The sequence below is a fragment of the Frieseomelitta varia genome, unplaced genomic scaffold (assembly GCF_011392965.1).
Source record: "Frieseomelitta varia isolate USP_RPSP 00005682 unplaced genomic scaffold, Fvar_1.2 scaffold_265, whole genome shotgun sequence".
In the NCBI taxonomy this organism is placed as follows: domain Eukaryota; kingdom Metazoa; phylum Arthropoda; class Insecta; order Hymenoptera; family Apidae; genus Frieseomelitta; species Frieseomelitta varia.
In genome coordinates, this window is record NW_025109996.1 from 374313 (window position 1) to 390656 (window position 16344).

Genomic DNA, 16344 nt, shown 5'->3' on the forward strand with positions numbered 1-16344 from the left:
CGTATATTTTCAGATAAAAATGAAAAAGCGCGAAAACATGACACAGGCAGGAAGACTTTCTAATAGTTTGAGATCATCGGATGTTATGTTAGTGAAGTAGAGTTTTAAAATTTAAAAATAAATTTTATTGATATTTATGATTATTGTATATGACAACACCTGGAATGATAATAAATATGAAACATAGTTTGAAATATTTGAAAAATTAACAGAACGAGAAGAAATAGAAATAAAGCAAAAATAGAATTTTGTGTTATTAAGGTTAGTTTATTTGTTTATTACATATTACAGAATTAATTGTTTACATTAATATTAATTAAATACTGTAAAGCTAAATAAAAAGAATCATTGTTATATTATTCGAGTTACAGTAATAAATTTGAAAAGAAATCATGTTCTTTTATAATAAATATAATTGTAATTAGAATATTCATTTATAATTAATACAACTATAATTAGCACAGTTTAATACTGAAATTAAAATAATTTATAAATAATCAGTTAATTTATGATATTTATTTCGTATTAATATCTCAAATTAATAATGTTTCTGTTTCTGATTTCAGAAATTTTTATGTAATTTTTTGCTCATTTTTCAATTTTTTAAATATTTATAAATACTATTATGTCTGTATATGTACCAAGAGAGTCATTGTATACTCCACGTAGAGTACAAAAATGTTTATTTGGGTCAGATGAAAGTTCAAAAAAGAAGAAAATTCATAGAATTCAAAGAAATTCAAACTTTGCAGACAGCTCATCTGGAGAAGAATCAGATTTAGGACCCATGAACATTATGGAACATTCACCACAGAAAGGAACATCACCAGATTCACCAAAATTTCTGCTTAATTCTACATTAAGTAATTCTAATAAGCAGACATCAATTAAGGCAATGTCTAATACACCAGAAAGACAATTTGGCAAAGAGTTGCAAAATAGTATTGTAGAAACCCCACATAAATCTAGAAGTCTAGAAAATAAATTAATAACACCATTAAATTCAGAAAATAAAATAATGTTCCTACCAAGACTTCAAAGGCGCAAATCACTTAATATTCTTGATGCCATTGAAAATTCACCTGAGAAAAAAAAAACTAACTTAAAGAGACATGCTTTTGAAGAATTAGAGAATAGAGCTACAAAATCACTAAAGACTGATGAAAATCATTTGGTACCAAAAGCTAGAGCTGCTCTATTTCAAGATAAAGATTATGAATCAAAACTCAAAAATATAACACTCAGTACTAAAAATTTTTATAGTAATTCTGAGACGAAAAAGAATCATAATATAATTTCTGGATTTATAGAACAAAAACAGAAAGCGCATTTTATAAGACATGCGCCCTACCATAAAAGACACATGAAAGGACACAGAATAGGAGGAATTAATGCTGGTGTATCACATGGTATTAGGAAACCAAAATTAAAGGCTAATGTTGATAGTACAAAGCATAATAATAGCACAGAAATGATTAATAATATAAAAGATATGAATATACAAAAAGATTTATCAAAAGACGTAAAAGGGCAAAAAACAGAGTTAGTAAATTCATCACTAGACATTCTATCACCAGAAATTGATCTTAATAAGCGTTTTTTCAAAATTAAAAGCTCAAGGAGAAATTCAGCTATATTTACAATAAATAATAATGTAAAATTAAAAATTGATTTAAATGGTAAAATGGCATTAAGTCAAAAGAATAATAGAGAAGTTTATAAACGGCCAAAAACTATAGATATTTCTTTTGATGCAACTGATTTATCAGTAGATGAATCAGACTTGGAAAGTACAGTAGACAAAGAAAGAGTAGCTAATATATTAAAGATTTTAGAGAATGATTGGGCTGATGATGATTACGATACTATGGAAATACTAACTGATGAAAGACACGAGCATATTTCACCGCTAAAACCAGTAGCAATATTGAATGATGTTACTATGTCACCAGCAACTGAACTTAGTAATATGACCTCAACGATGAACATTAAGGACATTAGTTCACCAACACTTCACAAAAATATTTCTTTAGATAATAATGAAATTACATCAGAAGAAAAATATTACCCATTATTTGAAAAAGGATATTCTGCCAATAAAATTTTTAGGTAAGTAAAATATTCAAAATGTGAATTAATTACTGAATCAGTGCTCATAATACTATAAATCTCTTAGTGCAATTAATAAAAAATCAGTGCCTAATATAAAAGAAACTACAAATTGGCAACTATCCATGAAATTAAATGGTAGTGACAATCAATATCAACTAGATGCAGGTCAAAAGAATTTTGGAGCAACACAATGTACAGAGTGTGGTATTGTATATCAAATTGGAGATCCAGAGGATGAAAATGCTCATTTAAATTATCACAATAACAAAAAAAGTTTAAAATTTCTCGTATGTAGAATTACATGCCAATAATTCAATTAAATGTGTCTGACATACTTAAAGAATTTATTTTTAGGGTTGGAAAACGGAACGTATAGTTATGGAAGATCCATTTACATCAAGTCGAGTAATCTTAGTAGAACCAGGTGACTCAAAACTATATTGGAAAAAAGTAAAAGAAGTTTTAGAATATGTTGACAGAGATTTGGGATTAGTTGACACAAAATTATCGAATTATGAGGAGAAGAAAGTAATGATAAAAATATGAGAAAGCAATTTTTTTATGTTATGAATTTGCATTTGTTGTAACACAAGTTATTTTTTCTTTCTAGGTATATTTATACATTAGAAATAAAGCTATTATAGGAGTGTTAGTCGCAGAACATATAACTACTGCACATCGCATGATTCCTGAATTACTAGAATTAGATTGCTGCACAGCAGAAAATAGTCCTGCGAAATGCGGTATCAATGTTGTATGGACAGATTTAAATCATCGTAGACAAGGCATAGCCACCAAATTGATCGATATATTACGGTAAATATTTATATTTTTAGAAATAATTTAAGAAATATCAAATTAGTCAACATATTTACGATTTTATTTCAGGGCTCAGTTTTATTTCGGTTATGTAATGTCTATAGATGACATAGCGTTTTCAGTTCCAACTCTGAGTGGAAAAATATTTGCTGAAAAATATACGAAAACACGGAATTTCAAAGTTTATAATTGAAAATTAATGTCAATGTTAAATACCATTTTTGATAAAAAAAAAAAATGTATCAAAATTAACGACAATAATATTATTCATCTTACTAAATTTATGTACAAATGATATAATCTTATCATATTGACACTTATTAACAACTTATTATATTGAACGAGAAACTTATTTTTTTTATTATTTATTATTTAATTTTCTCAATTATTTTTTGTTCAGTAAATTAATAATTCTTTTCGTCTGTTTTAAAATTTTTTGTTACTAAAATTGCATTTTATATTTTTTTCTTTAAAGTTGATTATTCCTGAACGAAGTATTTAAATTTTTAAGTATTTTAGTCTTTATTCTAGAATTGCTATAAAATTTCAAAAATGTATATGCAAATATTGAATACATAACTAAATATGAAAATATTTACATACTTTCAGCACGAATATAAACAAAAAAAAATCCTTACAAAATACCTGAGTTTAATATTTTAACGTTTGTGACAATTATATGAACTTCAGAATACTTCAGTTGTATGTATAGGAAAAAATAAAATATCAATTTTATATATAGTTCATATTTATATTTTATTTATATTCAAAATATAAACAATGACTTTTTATAAAAATTGTTTTAAATTTGTACTCCTTAGAAAAAAAATAATACAATTTCATATTTAGGTTGTATCGTATATAATCCATTACTCCATTGTATGTAATTTATTACATACTGGATGTAAATTTTTATAACGATTAACTTAACTTAGAATAGGAATACAAATTTATGTATCTTCTTTTACCATCTTCCACCACCATAATTTTCTCTTCTTGGACGAGAAAAATTCTTTTCACTTGCTCGTTTCCGTTTCCATGCTTCAAATCTTTCGGCCATGCTGTACAATTCATCAGGTACTTGCTATAAAAACAGGAATTTATATATATAAATTTATATACATATAACCAAATTTAAAAAAAAAATATAAATATATTAAAATTACTTGATTGGCCTCTTCTAAAATGTTAATTAATTCTTTCGCATGGGCCCAATCCTTTCGCGTCATGAAAGTTATACTTTCTCCTGTACGCCCTGCTCGTCCAGTGCGTCCAACACGGTGAACGTATTCCTCAATATCACGAGGGAAGTCAAAATTGACGACATGCCTAAAAATAGGTTTTTTTTTTGTAAATAAAATTTAAGTTTGGATCGAATTTCTGAAAATATAAAATCAGACATACGTAATATCTTCAATGTCTATTCCTCTGCTGGCAACATCCGTTGCTAGCAGTACTTGAACTCTACCGGTTTTCAAATCATCCAGAGCTTGTTCTCTGTCACATTGTTCCCGTCCACCGTGTATACTTTGGACGTCCATCATTTGTAATGCCAAGTTACTCGCTACATCATCAACTTTGACTTTCTTTGCGAAAAATATTATTGCTTTATCAGTACGATCCATGGTGCGGATAAATTCATACATCTATTAAAAACGAAAAAGATAGTAAAAGAATAGTAATAGGAACAAATATTTAAGTTTTAAAGCATAATTTGAAGAATTTCTCATTATATTAACCATATCAGTTTTTTCCTCTTCTTCAATAATATAAATTGTTTGTGTTACTGTATGTACTGCAGCTAGATCAAGAGATCCAACAAATACTTGAATTGGATTTTTCATATATGATTGTGCCAAGCGTCGTACACCTTGAGGCCATGTAGCACTAAAGTACACACATTTTTAGTTTTTACTTACTATAAAATATTTTTCAATATAAAAAATATTGAGAAAATTTGCTAATAAAAATTTGATATACCTTGTCATGACTGTTTGTCTATCTGGTCTTACACCTAATAAAGTTTTTCTTATTTGGGGTTCAAATCCCATATCTAACATACGATCAGCTTCATCCAAGATAAGATACGTAACAGAAGAAACATCTAAAATTTTTGCTTTTACAAGATCATTCATTCTACCAGGTGTTGCAATAACTATTTCTACACCCTTTGTTACCACGTCAACTTGTTTTTGACGACTTCCACCTCCATATAAACATACCCTTTAATAATAAATTATTATTCAGATATGATATTTCTATATTTTTATAGATCCTATATTTTTATAGATCTTCGTATCCAAAACAGAAATATATATTTTACTTACGCCTTTATTCCATGATAAGAATATTTATTTACTTCCTTTTCAATTTGCAATGCTAGTTCTCTCGTAGGTGCCATAATAAGAACAGTGGGACCCTTTCGTTCTGATCTAGGTGTCACTTGACCCTCAATATGAATCAATGCTGGTAGTAGAAACGCCAAAGTTTTCCCTAAATACAATATAAAAGTAAAATAATTTATTGTATAAACATTATATTAACATTATAACATATAATATACCTGTGCCAGTTTGAGCAATTCCAATAAGATCTCTACCACTAAGAAGTATAGGCCAACCTTGACATTGTATTGGGCTTGGTTTAGTAAAGTTTTGTTTTTTAATCTCATCTAATACCTCTGGGTAATCCTATAACATTTACAATTTACGTTGTAATACATTTTTTCTTCATAAATTCAAATATTTTTACTTACATGAAAGGCTTGTTCAAACGTCTCTATAGGATTTGGTATATGTCCAGGATCATTTCCCTCCTTGTCTTCAAACACATAATTTACTTCTATATTATTATTTATTTGACGAATATGTGCAACTTGCTCTGGTGTCAAATTAGTAATTGTCGGATCTTCTTTATAAAAATTCTTAACTATAGAAGGAGCCTTTGCCCATTTTTGTCTTTCAAATTCCATCTAATTAATAAAATAATTTATCTATATTATAATTATATTAAATTATTACATATAATTATGTAAACCGATAAAAACTTACAGCTTTCTGGTTAGCTATCCTCCAATCAAAGTCATCAAGATCAATGTCTTCTTCTTCATTGTTGTCTTCTTCTTTTAAATGTTGAATTGGTTCTGCTTCAAAAGCAGGAGTGTCTCTCAATAACTCCTCTATTAATGTTTTCGCTTGATTCTGCGCTTCCTTACTACCAACTATAGTAACATCTGTAGTATAATCATCACAATTTCCACCAGATCGACTTACCTAAAATATTTATATCATTAAATGAGTTAAATTGTTTTTTTGATCACTCAAATATAATTTACAATTTTACATAAAAATAATTTTTATAAAGTACCATTGCTGTTACATTAACCAAACAAAAATGATATGTATTTTTGATAAAGTATAACTAACATATATATAATTCTTAATGTTCAAGGCAACAAAAATATATTTCAAAAAATTATATTTAAAAAATTATTTTCGTAAAGTAAATTTTACTATAAATTTATTTTTTATTACGAAATTAATTTTTAATTTTTTTCTTAAATATGAGTTCTAACATTATCTAAAATAATAATTTTATAAAAATTGGAAAAAGTATGAATATTTAATAAATACTTACATGTATTCTTGTCTTCGTTTTATCTTGTAAATCTCTAATATTACTTCCAGCTTTACCTATTAATTTACCGATTTTATCGGTACCGATCTTCATTATAAACTCTTTATAGTGCTGGACAGAATTATTATGATACGAGTTAGAATTATTTCTTCTAGAGTAACTATGATGATTATTTCTATACTCCATTTTGAAAAGGATTGCACGTGTAGAACTAGACCATTCCTAAAATTTCACAAATTATTTTTCCTTGTACTCATTTCATTGTAGTTTAAAATATATTTAAAGAAAAATGATTTTAATATTTATACAAATAATCACACGTTTAATATGTATGTTTCTAGTATTAGGCACGACTAATTTTCCAATATGAAAGTAAATTTCCAATAAATAAAGATACGTACACTTCTCCGGAAGACTGTCCGCGATTAAATGAAAATTCGTTTCTTAGTTTCCTCCTTAAATAAGGGATGATTCTGCACCTGCGCAGAAGAGCTGCAAGAAGGATCTCCCCTCAATGTCGCTGAAGAATTTTGTCCAACCATTGGTTACTGCTACATGCATACTATACGTATACATACCTAAAAAGGCTACAAATCCCCTGCTTATAATTCTAACTGATGCTTTGTCTATGCATGTATTGGTAACTAAGCTACTTATGATTGGAGGATTGGTGGCAGCTCCTGAAAGAAAAGTGGGGTGATTGACTAACCCTGGAAGGGGGGAAGAAGTTGCCCATCCCTGTTTTAAATAATTTATAACAGTATACAATAATATTTTGTTCTATCGTCATATTCCCGTACTTTAAACCCTCACTATTTCATATCAAATATTCCTATCTCACTTACATTTAGCAGAAAAGCGTGAAGGAGAGGGGAGAAACTTGGGATTCTTTAGAATTGTTTCCCTAGAAAATTCATGCTTGGTATAATCTATCAGATGATCAGGTAATACATTTAATGTTTTTTCAATAATCGAGTAGAATTTATGTAACTTCAAGAAAAAAACAATCTCTTATATTTGATTCAGTTAATAATAATAGACGATATAATGTATATTTAAAATTAAACTTTTCAAATTCTTGTTTGTGTCTTAGAAATTATTGATTTTGAAATTTGAGATTTTTGTTGACGATCAAAAGATTATATTTATTAATCTTACGAAAAAGAAGCTATTACAAAAGAATGTATGTTTTTAATATATTTTGCTTTTCAATATTTATTTACTATTAATCATTAGATAAAGTTTTTGTACTTTATGACTCTTTCATTTAATAATATTAAGTTTGTAAAATTAGTGAAAAATTTTTGATATTTCCACACCAAACAAATATATTTCATTTCCGTTCAATACTATTTTATATAAAATGTATCATTAGAAATATCATGTAAGTTCTACATGTTATTGATCATATTTTGAACAAAACAGACTTCTGTTAGGTTACGTTTACTGCGGAGCTGCGATATTCGATGAGAGCAGCGATGAAAGCAAAGCTGTAGAAATATGTCCTTTGTTTGAAAGGGAAATCGATGGGTAAACCTATGACAATGATACAATGATACAAGCGTTGGGAATTTCTATTTCTTCACTCTGTTATCGCTGCGGAGATTTTGGAATGCTTTTTCTGTAAAATTTCCATAAAATAATTCAGATTATACAACTGTACTGATTCACGCGTACAATAATTGAGTTGAATATTCCTGAATACCTGGGGGGTATATCTGAAGAGTATACAAACTGGAAGTTCTGCTCTAATCAATGCTCTCTCAGCTTTTATCGTAGTTCCATTATAAACATACCAAAGGTATTTTAACGTCGCCCTGATCGACGCTTTCGTAGCTGTTTTTACGGATAATCTTTTATTTCAAACACAAAGGGCAAGAGATATGAGTGACAAATCCTCGAATCTTATCATGATTTTTATGTCTTGATTAAGCAATTTAATTAACTGTTAGGGCTCTGTTAAGTAACTATATAAGCAGATAGTCATCCGGTACTTCATTAATATTATCAACTACGTATTAGTATTACAATAATAAAAAAATTTCACTGTTTATTTAACATAAATCAAAAACATCAATTTCATGAAAATTCCATTAGAAATACCAGCATACATATCTTGGTACATCATATTAAGATTTTATTTCAATCATAAATGTTGCTTAGAGATGCACAGAAAATAAATATTTATTTAATTAACCAAATATAAAGCTACCTATTTTATTTGAAAGTTTAAATAAAATAAGTGAAAGCTGAAATAATTATTTGTGATTTGAATAGATTTAAATAAATGCAATTACAATTTTAATTATTAAGAAAGTATAAAATCAATCATTTTAATTGTTTTTTTTTTTTTTTTTTTTGTATGGAGTCATTTAAAATCACACGATTTTGGAAAGTTAAGAAGCAAAAACAAGACGATACGATAACCGATCGAGTAACGGATGATGCTTATGTGATGAGTTGCTGCTTCTAAGGTTGATCTATTGTACCTTCATAACTGTTTGTAGTCGCGATATATATCATTTCTTCCATCCTGAAGATTTGTTAGAAAAAGAAATGACTTTAGTTCCGAAATTCGACATAAAATTTTGACGGGGACAAGATCCTAAATACAAAATTTTAGCTTCAAGCATTTATTAATCTCCGAGATATTACTAATAACAATAACTTAATAACTTTCGATACAGTATATTAAGAATCGCCATATTTCATAGCGATTTAGTACGACGTCCAAGGTTTCTGGGCCCATCGTTGCACTGACTGAGCTAAAAGGTAAACAATAAGCAAGGCTATCGACAAGTACACCGAAATTAAGCGTTCAGATTTTGTACATACCTAGCTCAACGAATGCCCAGGTCATTTTGACCTGGCTATTGTATTCGTTTGACAATACATATTTCGTTTTACATACAGTCAGCATAGAAATTATTTTCCTAACTAAATTCACCATTCTCTTGAAGATTGACAGTAAACCATTAAAATCCTCTTTACAGTAAACCATTAAAATTTGCTGTAATGTGATTTTAATGAAATTTACGTTGTAAGAATTTAAAATTTTAATTTTTTTTATCGAATATTTATTATTATTATTATGTAATCTAAATACTTTCATATACAATGGCTAATAAAAATATTCGAACGCTTACATGAACGAAATATGTATATTTCGAATTTATTTAAAATCATACGGCGTATATGTATAATAGAGATGAAGTCTCTAAATTATGTCAAAATTTGAATTAACCATTAACTTAGGCCATGATACATATAATTTATATCATTAATAGCTCACAAAAGTAGTCGAATGCTATAACGTCATTGATTCTTTTTATACATCTTAGCCAAGAATGTGAACATTGACATTAAATGAAAGCATCAGCTTCAGTTGATATCAAGGTATCGTTCTATTAACAACAACGTAAAATTGTATAATATTCAAAATGAATACCAGATAGTCGGAAGTATGAACGAGAAACAATTCTTCGACTGCATAAGAATAGGAAATTATACAAGAAAATTGCAAAACATTTTCAACAGAAGCAAGTCCGCAGTATATTATATTATGAAAAAATTAAAAACTGAAGGAACAATTGTGTACAAAGCTCGTTTGAAAAGAAAATTGACTGAAAAAGAAGAAAGTTATCACATTCACAAAGTGGAAAAAAGAGATTAATAAGCAAAAACGAAAGAAGAGACCAACTTAGCAAAAACGTACGTAACTAAAGATAATGCTTTTGCGAAAAAATAATTGTGAGCGAACGTTAACTAAGCTGCGGTCTTGAAGCGTGGGAAGACTTTCTCGCCTATTTCATAGAAGAGGATACTCGAGCTTAAGAACCATGGGCCGATTCCGATGTTTTGTGCTTACGACCGATGCAGATAAACCGAGCTAGGGTATCCGGACGAGGGTTGGACCGATTTTTCGATGGATCTAAATTTAATATTTTCAGTTTACATAATCAATATTATGTATGGGGAAGAGCGAATACAGAATTGAAAGTTGAAAATGTAGATCCAAGTAACAGTAAAATTCAACAGTGTGGGGTTGCATGGCATCGGCAAATTTCGACAAGATTTTTAAGTTAAAGTTGGCAAAAGATTTCTGTCTTTTCAAAAAATTCTATCTACGAAGCAAATGTTGAAAGAAAAAAATTGCAAGAAATGTAGAATTTCAGCATCTGTACTGTCACAAAATTACTAGTAACTACACAAAGCGGTAACTAACTACACAGAGTCAACCAAATGTCGAGTTTCGAAGGGATTTTCGAAGGTCGCCAAATATTACAAGGTCTAAAAGGAGTTCTAAAATTTCAAAAGCAACTGCGACTTAGGCTTCTACCATAAATCACTCCCATTGTTTATCTTTGAAAGTAGATCCTTCCTCGATCCTTGAATAAAAAGTAAAACTTTCCATTTTAAAAATTCAATTTTTTTAAGGTATAATATAAATTTTTTTTAAATCAAAATATTATAAGATAATGAAATTATTTATTAACTTTAGAAATATTTTCAGTTGTTAACTGCCATCGCTACAAAGGACTGATATATCCGACTTAAAAAATTCCTATTAATTTACAAATAAAAATGTATTATCTAAAACATATTGTTTTTTCGGTATCTTTATTATTTAATAATTTACAATGATCTAAAGTTTTATTTTTATTATTGTTTATTATTCCTGAAGCAGGGAAACTGTTGTGTCGCCATTGTTGCGTTATACAAACTCGTGTATGTAAACGACTATGGCAACGTCGCTTTCACGTTCCAACGAACGCACGTGGACGATAGTACAGTATCTAACATTGGTTGCACAGGCATATAATCGTTATTTTATCGTGTACGTGTCGATAATTCAATAAAATATTAAATAATGTAATAACATTCGAATATTTTTGTAAGTCATGTGTATATAAATGTATTATATGTAGTTATATATCCTTAAGTTAGCAAGTCATTTTCAAATTTTGTTGACATAATCTTGAGTCTCTACTTCTACCATACACACCGCATTATTTTAAATAAATTTGTTTAATATACAAATTTCATTCATTAAAAGCTGCGAATCTGAGTGTTATAAACCTATATAAATGAGTCTATATAAACCTTGAATTAAGATCTCAAGAAATATTAATTTTTTCAATAATATACCGCAATATTTTTTCAAAGTATTAATTCATGGAAAAACATCGTGGAGACAATAAATTTCCAGAAATTTTATCTAGAGAATTTTCGGTGGAATCGGCAACGCTGTCCATACTTTTCTAATTCCTATCGCCAATAGCGGTACAGTGTAATACCTACCCAAATTGATACAGCAGAATACTGCACGAAAATGGTAATGAAATCAAGTGACCTCTACAGCGTGGAACATAAAAAAGCATTGTCAAATGCCATATATCAATTATTTATGAACAAAACAGACTTATTTTTATATACATTGTTTTTTATTTAAGGAAATGTGAAATATATTAAATTTTTCTAAATTCTCTTTTTCCTATAATGTAAGATCATTTATTATATATCGTATACATAAAACAATCTATTAAGAGGGCTATCTCATTACTCTATTTAGTCTAGTTCCTACAGTTACGATTTGTGATGTTATTATGTATTCATGATTATGATAAGGTTTAAAAATTAGAAATCCTTTTCTCTACTATTTATTGGAATACAACTATAGTATCCAATTAAATGAAATTGTTTAAATTCAATTTACTTAATATTTACTGAATATTAACTTTTATTATGTAAATTATTGATAATAGAAGAAATTCATGAATTTCTTTTATACATGTATCCTTTAATATATCCAAATAAACAAACATACAAGATCTTTAAGTTAGGTTTTGATCTACAATTATTAAAATATATGATAAATGTTTTTTTAATATTAAATGACAGCATACAGATTCAAATTTTGGTTTATGTATATAGTTGTGATTAGGGAAAATTATTTGTTTATAAGGTACCTCTTACAAGACTGATTTTGTGAATTACATAATGTAAGATGTTCAATACATATGCTAATTTATACAATATTATCTTATATTTTATGTATTTAAAATTATATGAGGAAGATATACATTAAATTATAATTTTAAACTTGAGATTAATAGCATAAAAAACATTATGCATTATAAATATTGTAAAACTATTAAATAATAAAATGTAATATTTAAATATCTTGCAACTTTTATTTATATTCAGTAAAATAAAGACAATACTGATTAACAGAACTCGATAGAAATTAAACTATTATTAATTTATTCAATATTATTTTACAAACAGGAAAGGTAAAATTGTATACTCCTGTTAGAATGTATAACAATATTACTAAAGAGGCAATTACAATGTGATGCCTCTAATGTATTAAATGTCTCCTGGAAAATTTCCATTCTCAATCTGCTCATCCCAATTTGTTGTCCAAGCAAGTGGACACATCGCAGTGTATACTTTTTTAAAATATTTACATGCCTCATACTCTTCACTATGTCGTTTTTTGCAACGATGAAAATCCAAATAACTAGTGTAACAATATCTGTATTCAAAATAAACAGGAATAAATAATCTCACATTGAAAGTAGCATTAAAATACATCAATTTATTTTTTGTTTACCTTGTTTGGTTCTGATTTGGAAATCTTGGGTCATATGGTGCTGTTTTTGGTTTCAAATCAGCTGGGGTTTCTAGTGTTGTCGCATTTCCAAGTTGAGTATATTTTACCATATTGATGCTGCTTAACAAGTTACAAGTTATTTAATCTATTATATTTATTGAAAGTACTACAAACTGTCACCCTCCCTTCCTCTTACAAGGCAAACTCTTTATATGTTTGTCTCTCGCTTTAGTCCGTTTGTCTCTTGCATCACATAATACACTATCACAAACATTAATTGCTTCTGCACTACAGTTCTTGTTTTCATTCTCAATATTACATTAATAATGCTCTTTAAGTTGAAATATTTAATAATTTGTGATACTATATATTTATAATTTCTGATTAACATATACTGTACATTCTATCTAGTAATTCAAAAAAAGACTCATATTTGCATACATTTTTACAGAAGTATTTTTTCTCAAATAATGAAGAGTGTTAATTAAAAGTTTTTGTAAATTTTAAATAATTTTACTATATGTAGAGGTCTTTTCTAAACTTGGTTAATGGCTATTCTTCTATATTTAAATGCAACCATGATGTAATTAAAGAAACACAGCATCTTTTGAAAGTACATTCATTGTAGATTAAACAAAGTAACAGAATGGAAAGATTGGAACTCTAAAATCAGCTATTTAACCAATGGTCTCGTGTTGTCTTCTTCCTGACAACAAACTTCTCTATACTTTTTCACCTCAGCCATATAAAGTGACCAAGCATCCTTGGGTTGTTCAACAGTTTGTTCAGTCTTTGGTTTAGCAACCATTCCAGTTTTTAAAATTCTACCTCCTCGCCTCTTTCCTACTATTAAAGGTGGAGGAATAACAGTTTTTTCTTCTAAAACAGAAGTCGCTGATTTTTGTGCAGGTTGCATTTGTTCCTGCATTTTTTTAAACATTTCCATAAAGCTACCATCATTCTTAAAAGCATTAGATTGTGGAGGAACAACTGGTTGAGATGCAGTTGTTTCTGTATTATCTTCAGCAACATCTGATTCATACGATGGTGCTCTATAGTATCTACGACTTTCTCTACCTCTATGTCTATCTTTACTTCTATTACGACTGCGACTACGTCTTCTATCTCTGGAACGCGATCTTCCTCTTGATCTAGATCTGGATCTATCTCTTCTAGAATATTTCCGTGATCGATCTCTATCTCTATCTCTATCTCTATCTTTATCTCTATCAGGAGATCGAGATCGTTTATGTGATCTAGATGGAGATTTTGAAGTACTGCGTCTTCTTCTACGTCTGTCCTGTGGTGAATCATTTCGGGACGTTCTACTGCTTCTATAGTCCAAAGGTGAAGGTGAACGACGCGACGACAATCTGTTTTTGTACCCATCATATGTTGTATAACTTGCACTATACATAGGAGGCGAAGGTGGAGCTGGTGGTGAATCTGTATTCGACTTGGAACTGCGTTCATGCCGTTTTGAATCCATTGTCGTGCTTGTATGCCTCTCTCGCCACGCTGAATGGACAGATGGACACCTATAAGGATAGAAACTGCCTTCTATGAGTACACTGCTCATTTCTTCTTACCACGCCTTTATCTGATTGGTAAAATGTACGCGTTTGCAAGAGACAAGCGGATTTATAGCGAGAGATCAAAATATATTTTAATTGCCACTAAACAAATAAAATTCAATCGAAGCTAGAATTTTACCTTCAATAATTTCTATCTATATAAACTTCACTTGATTACTTATTTCATTATATAATATATATTAGGAAATCCAGCTTTGATTGCACACTTATCTACACATATTTTAATATTTCACTATTGTACTAATTGCTGATAAATATTTATATTTATATTTTCATAAAATAGTCTTATAGTGTTATATAATTCTACAATTTTTATGTTTTATTGTATTATAATAAAAATTATATTTAAAAAAGATCAGGGTAACTTCAATTATTCACGATTATCTATTATTTAAATTAATTCATAATACGTACAATGTTATAAATTATAAAGTATACGGCACTTATATTTATTTTTAGGAAAATGTATAAATTATCGTCGGATATCTTCAGAATTAATGTTGAACATATTTTCGATATTAATCAAAAAATTCTTAAGAATTTTATCTCATTATATTTACGATGAAATGCGTATTTTTCTCTGGAAAAAGAAACTGTCAAAATGGGAAACAAATAGTTTTATCCTTTCTGCTGTACATTATACGTTTTTAGAACATTTTCTATAGTGAAAAAAATATAAAGGAGAATAAAGAGAAAGAGATAAAAAGAGTATGAAATTTTATAGGAGAATTAAATAAGAATTTCATTTGGTATATAAATTGATTGTCATAAAAAATATAGGTAAAGTTTCTTTAAAACTTTCCTAAGTAATTCATCAACTATATTAATCGTCTAAATAGCCTATAATTACACGAAATATTTTTGTATAAAATACCTTAATCAGCCGTGCGATTCAAAACAAAATGGCCACTAGGCAAACTGCACCAAATTGTTACGTCATGTATGTCTAGGACAACTAAAACTGATTCTGAAATATATTTCTGCGTTTCTCCGATAGAGTTCGCGTGAAATCCATTTGAATGCTTGTTGAATTTTTTTCTGAAAAACTCTTTTTGTTAATAAAACAAAAATGTAATTCGTTTATTTAATATGGTATAATGATATAATCAATACTGTACGGACCATTTTTTGGTAATTTATAAAATATAAATTCCTATATTTATATAAATACACGGAATGATATTAATCATTCAAAAAAACTCTTGATACATAATATACGTTATGTATAAATCATTTGTCATGAAATTTTTGTAAATTACTAGATTCGTTTGCATTCCGTTAAATAGGTTGTGTCAAGAGGGATAAATAAATTATCAAAATCTAGAGAAAAGTAGATTTACAATTTGGATTTATTTGGATCAGTATTTTATTGCTAAACGAGTATATATTTGTTGCCTTTCGATCAAATGTATCAAATTAAATAATTCAGTTTGGCTTCAATGATATGGTTATTTGTGAGAATCATAATTTACTAACGACTACATACCAACAGCTGAATGTCACATGATTAGTGACAACCTAACATTTTTATTAATTTCTAATATTTCTAAATTTCCTTTCTTGAAA

The 16344-nt window shown here is 28.2% G+C and overlaps 3 protein-coding genes across 5 annotated transcripts; 1 reads left to right on the forward strand and 2 right to left on the reverse strand.

The window, feature by feature from the left end:
• The first annotated feature begins 199 nt into the window (after window positions 1–199).
• LOC122528860 (N-acetyltransferase ESCO1) lies at window positions 200–3345 on the forward strand. Its single transcript, XM_043654445.1, has 6 exons — window positions 200–261; window positions 567–2109; window positions 2177–2399; window positions 2467–2640; window positions 2723–2928; window positions 3001–3345. Exons 2-6 carry the CDS (start codon window positions 626–628, stop codon window positions 3122–3124), a joined length of 2211 nt encoding a protein of 736 aa, XP_043510380.1. The 5' UTR covers window positions 200–261; window positions 567–625; the 3' UTR covers window positions 3125–3345.
• Window positions 3346–3808: 463 nt separating this feature from the next.
• On the reverse strand, window positions 3809–7062 carry LOC122528868 (probable ATP-dependent RNA helicase DDX43). Of its 2 annotated transcripts, none has more exons than XM_043654465.1 (11): window positions 6969–7062; window positions 6568–6789; window positions 5982–6203; window positions 5687–5902; window positions 5495–5621; window positions 5259–5424; window positions 4912–5154; window positions 4671–4818; window positions 4336–4577; window positions 4098–4260; window positions 3809–4015 (listed from the first exon to the last, which is right to left on the reverse strand). In XM_043654465.1, the coding sequence occupies exons 2-11, from the start codon at window positions 6751–6753 to the stop codon at window positions 3896–3898; spliced, it is 1833 nt and encodes a 610-aa protein (XP_043510400.1). In that variant the 5' UTR covers window positions 6754–6789; window positions 6969–7062; the 3' UTR covers window positions 3809–3895. The 2 variants fall into 2 exon arrangements, with proteins under 2 accessions (XP_043510400.1, XP_043510399.1); XM_043654464.1 differs by lacking the exon at window positions 6969–7062 and adding an exon at window positions 6886–6957.
• A 5752-nt stretch (window positions 7063–12814) lies between these two features.
• Window positions 12815–15811, reverse strand: LOC122528872 (cytochrome c oxidase subunit 6B1-like). Of its 2 annotated transcripts, XM_043654477.1 has the most exons (3): window positions 15653–15811; window positions 13184–13300; window positions 12815–13105 (listed from the first exon to the last, which is right to left on the reverse strand). In XM_043654477.1, exons 2-3 carry the CDS (start codon window positions 13291–13293, stop codon window positions 12937–12939), a joined length of 279 nt encoding a protein of 92 aa, XP_043510412.1. In that variant the 5' UTR covers window positions 13294–13300; window positions 15653–15811; the 3' UTR covers window positions 12815–12936. The 2 variants fall into 2 exon arrangements, with proteins under 2 accessions (XP_043510412.1, XP_043510411.1); XM_043654476.1 differs by lacking the exon at window positions 12815–13105 and having other exon boundaries at window positions 13232–14721; window positions 15653–15780.
• Window positions 15812–16344: the final 533 nt, after the last annotated feature.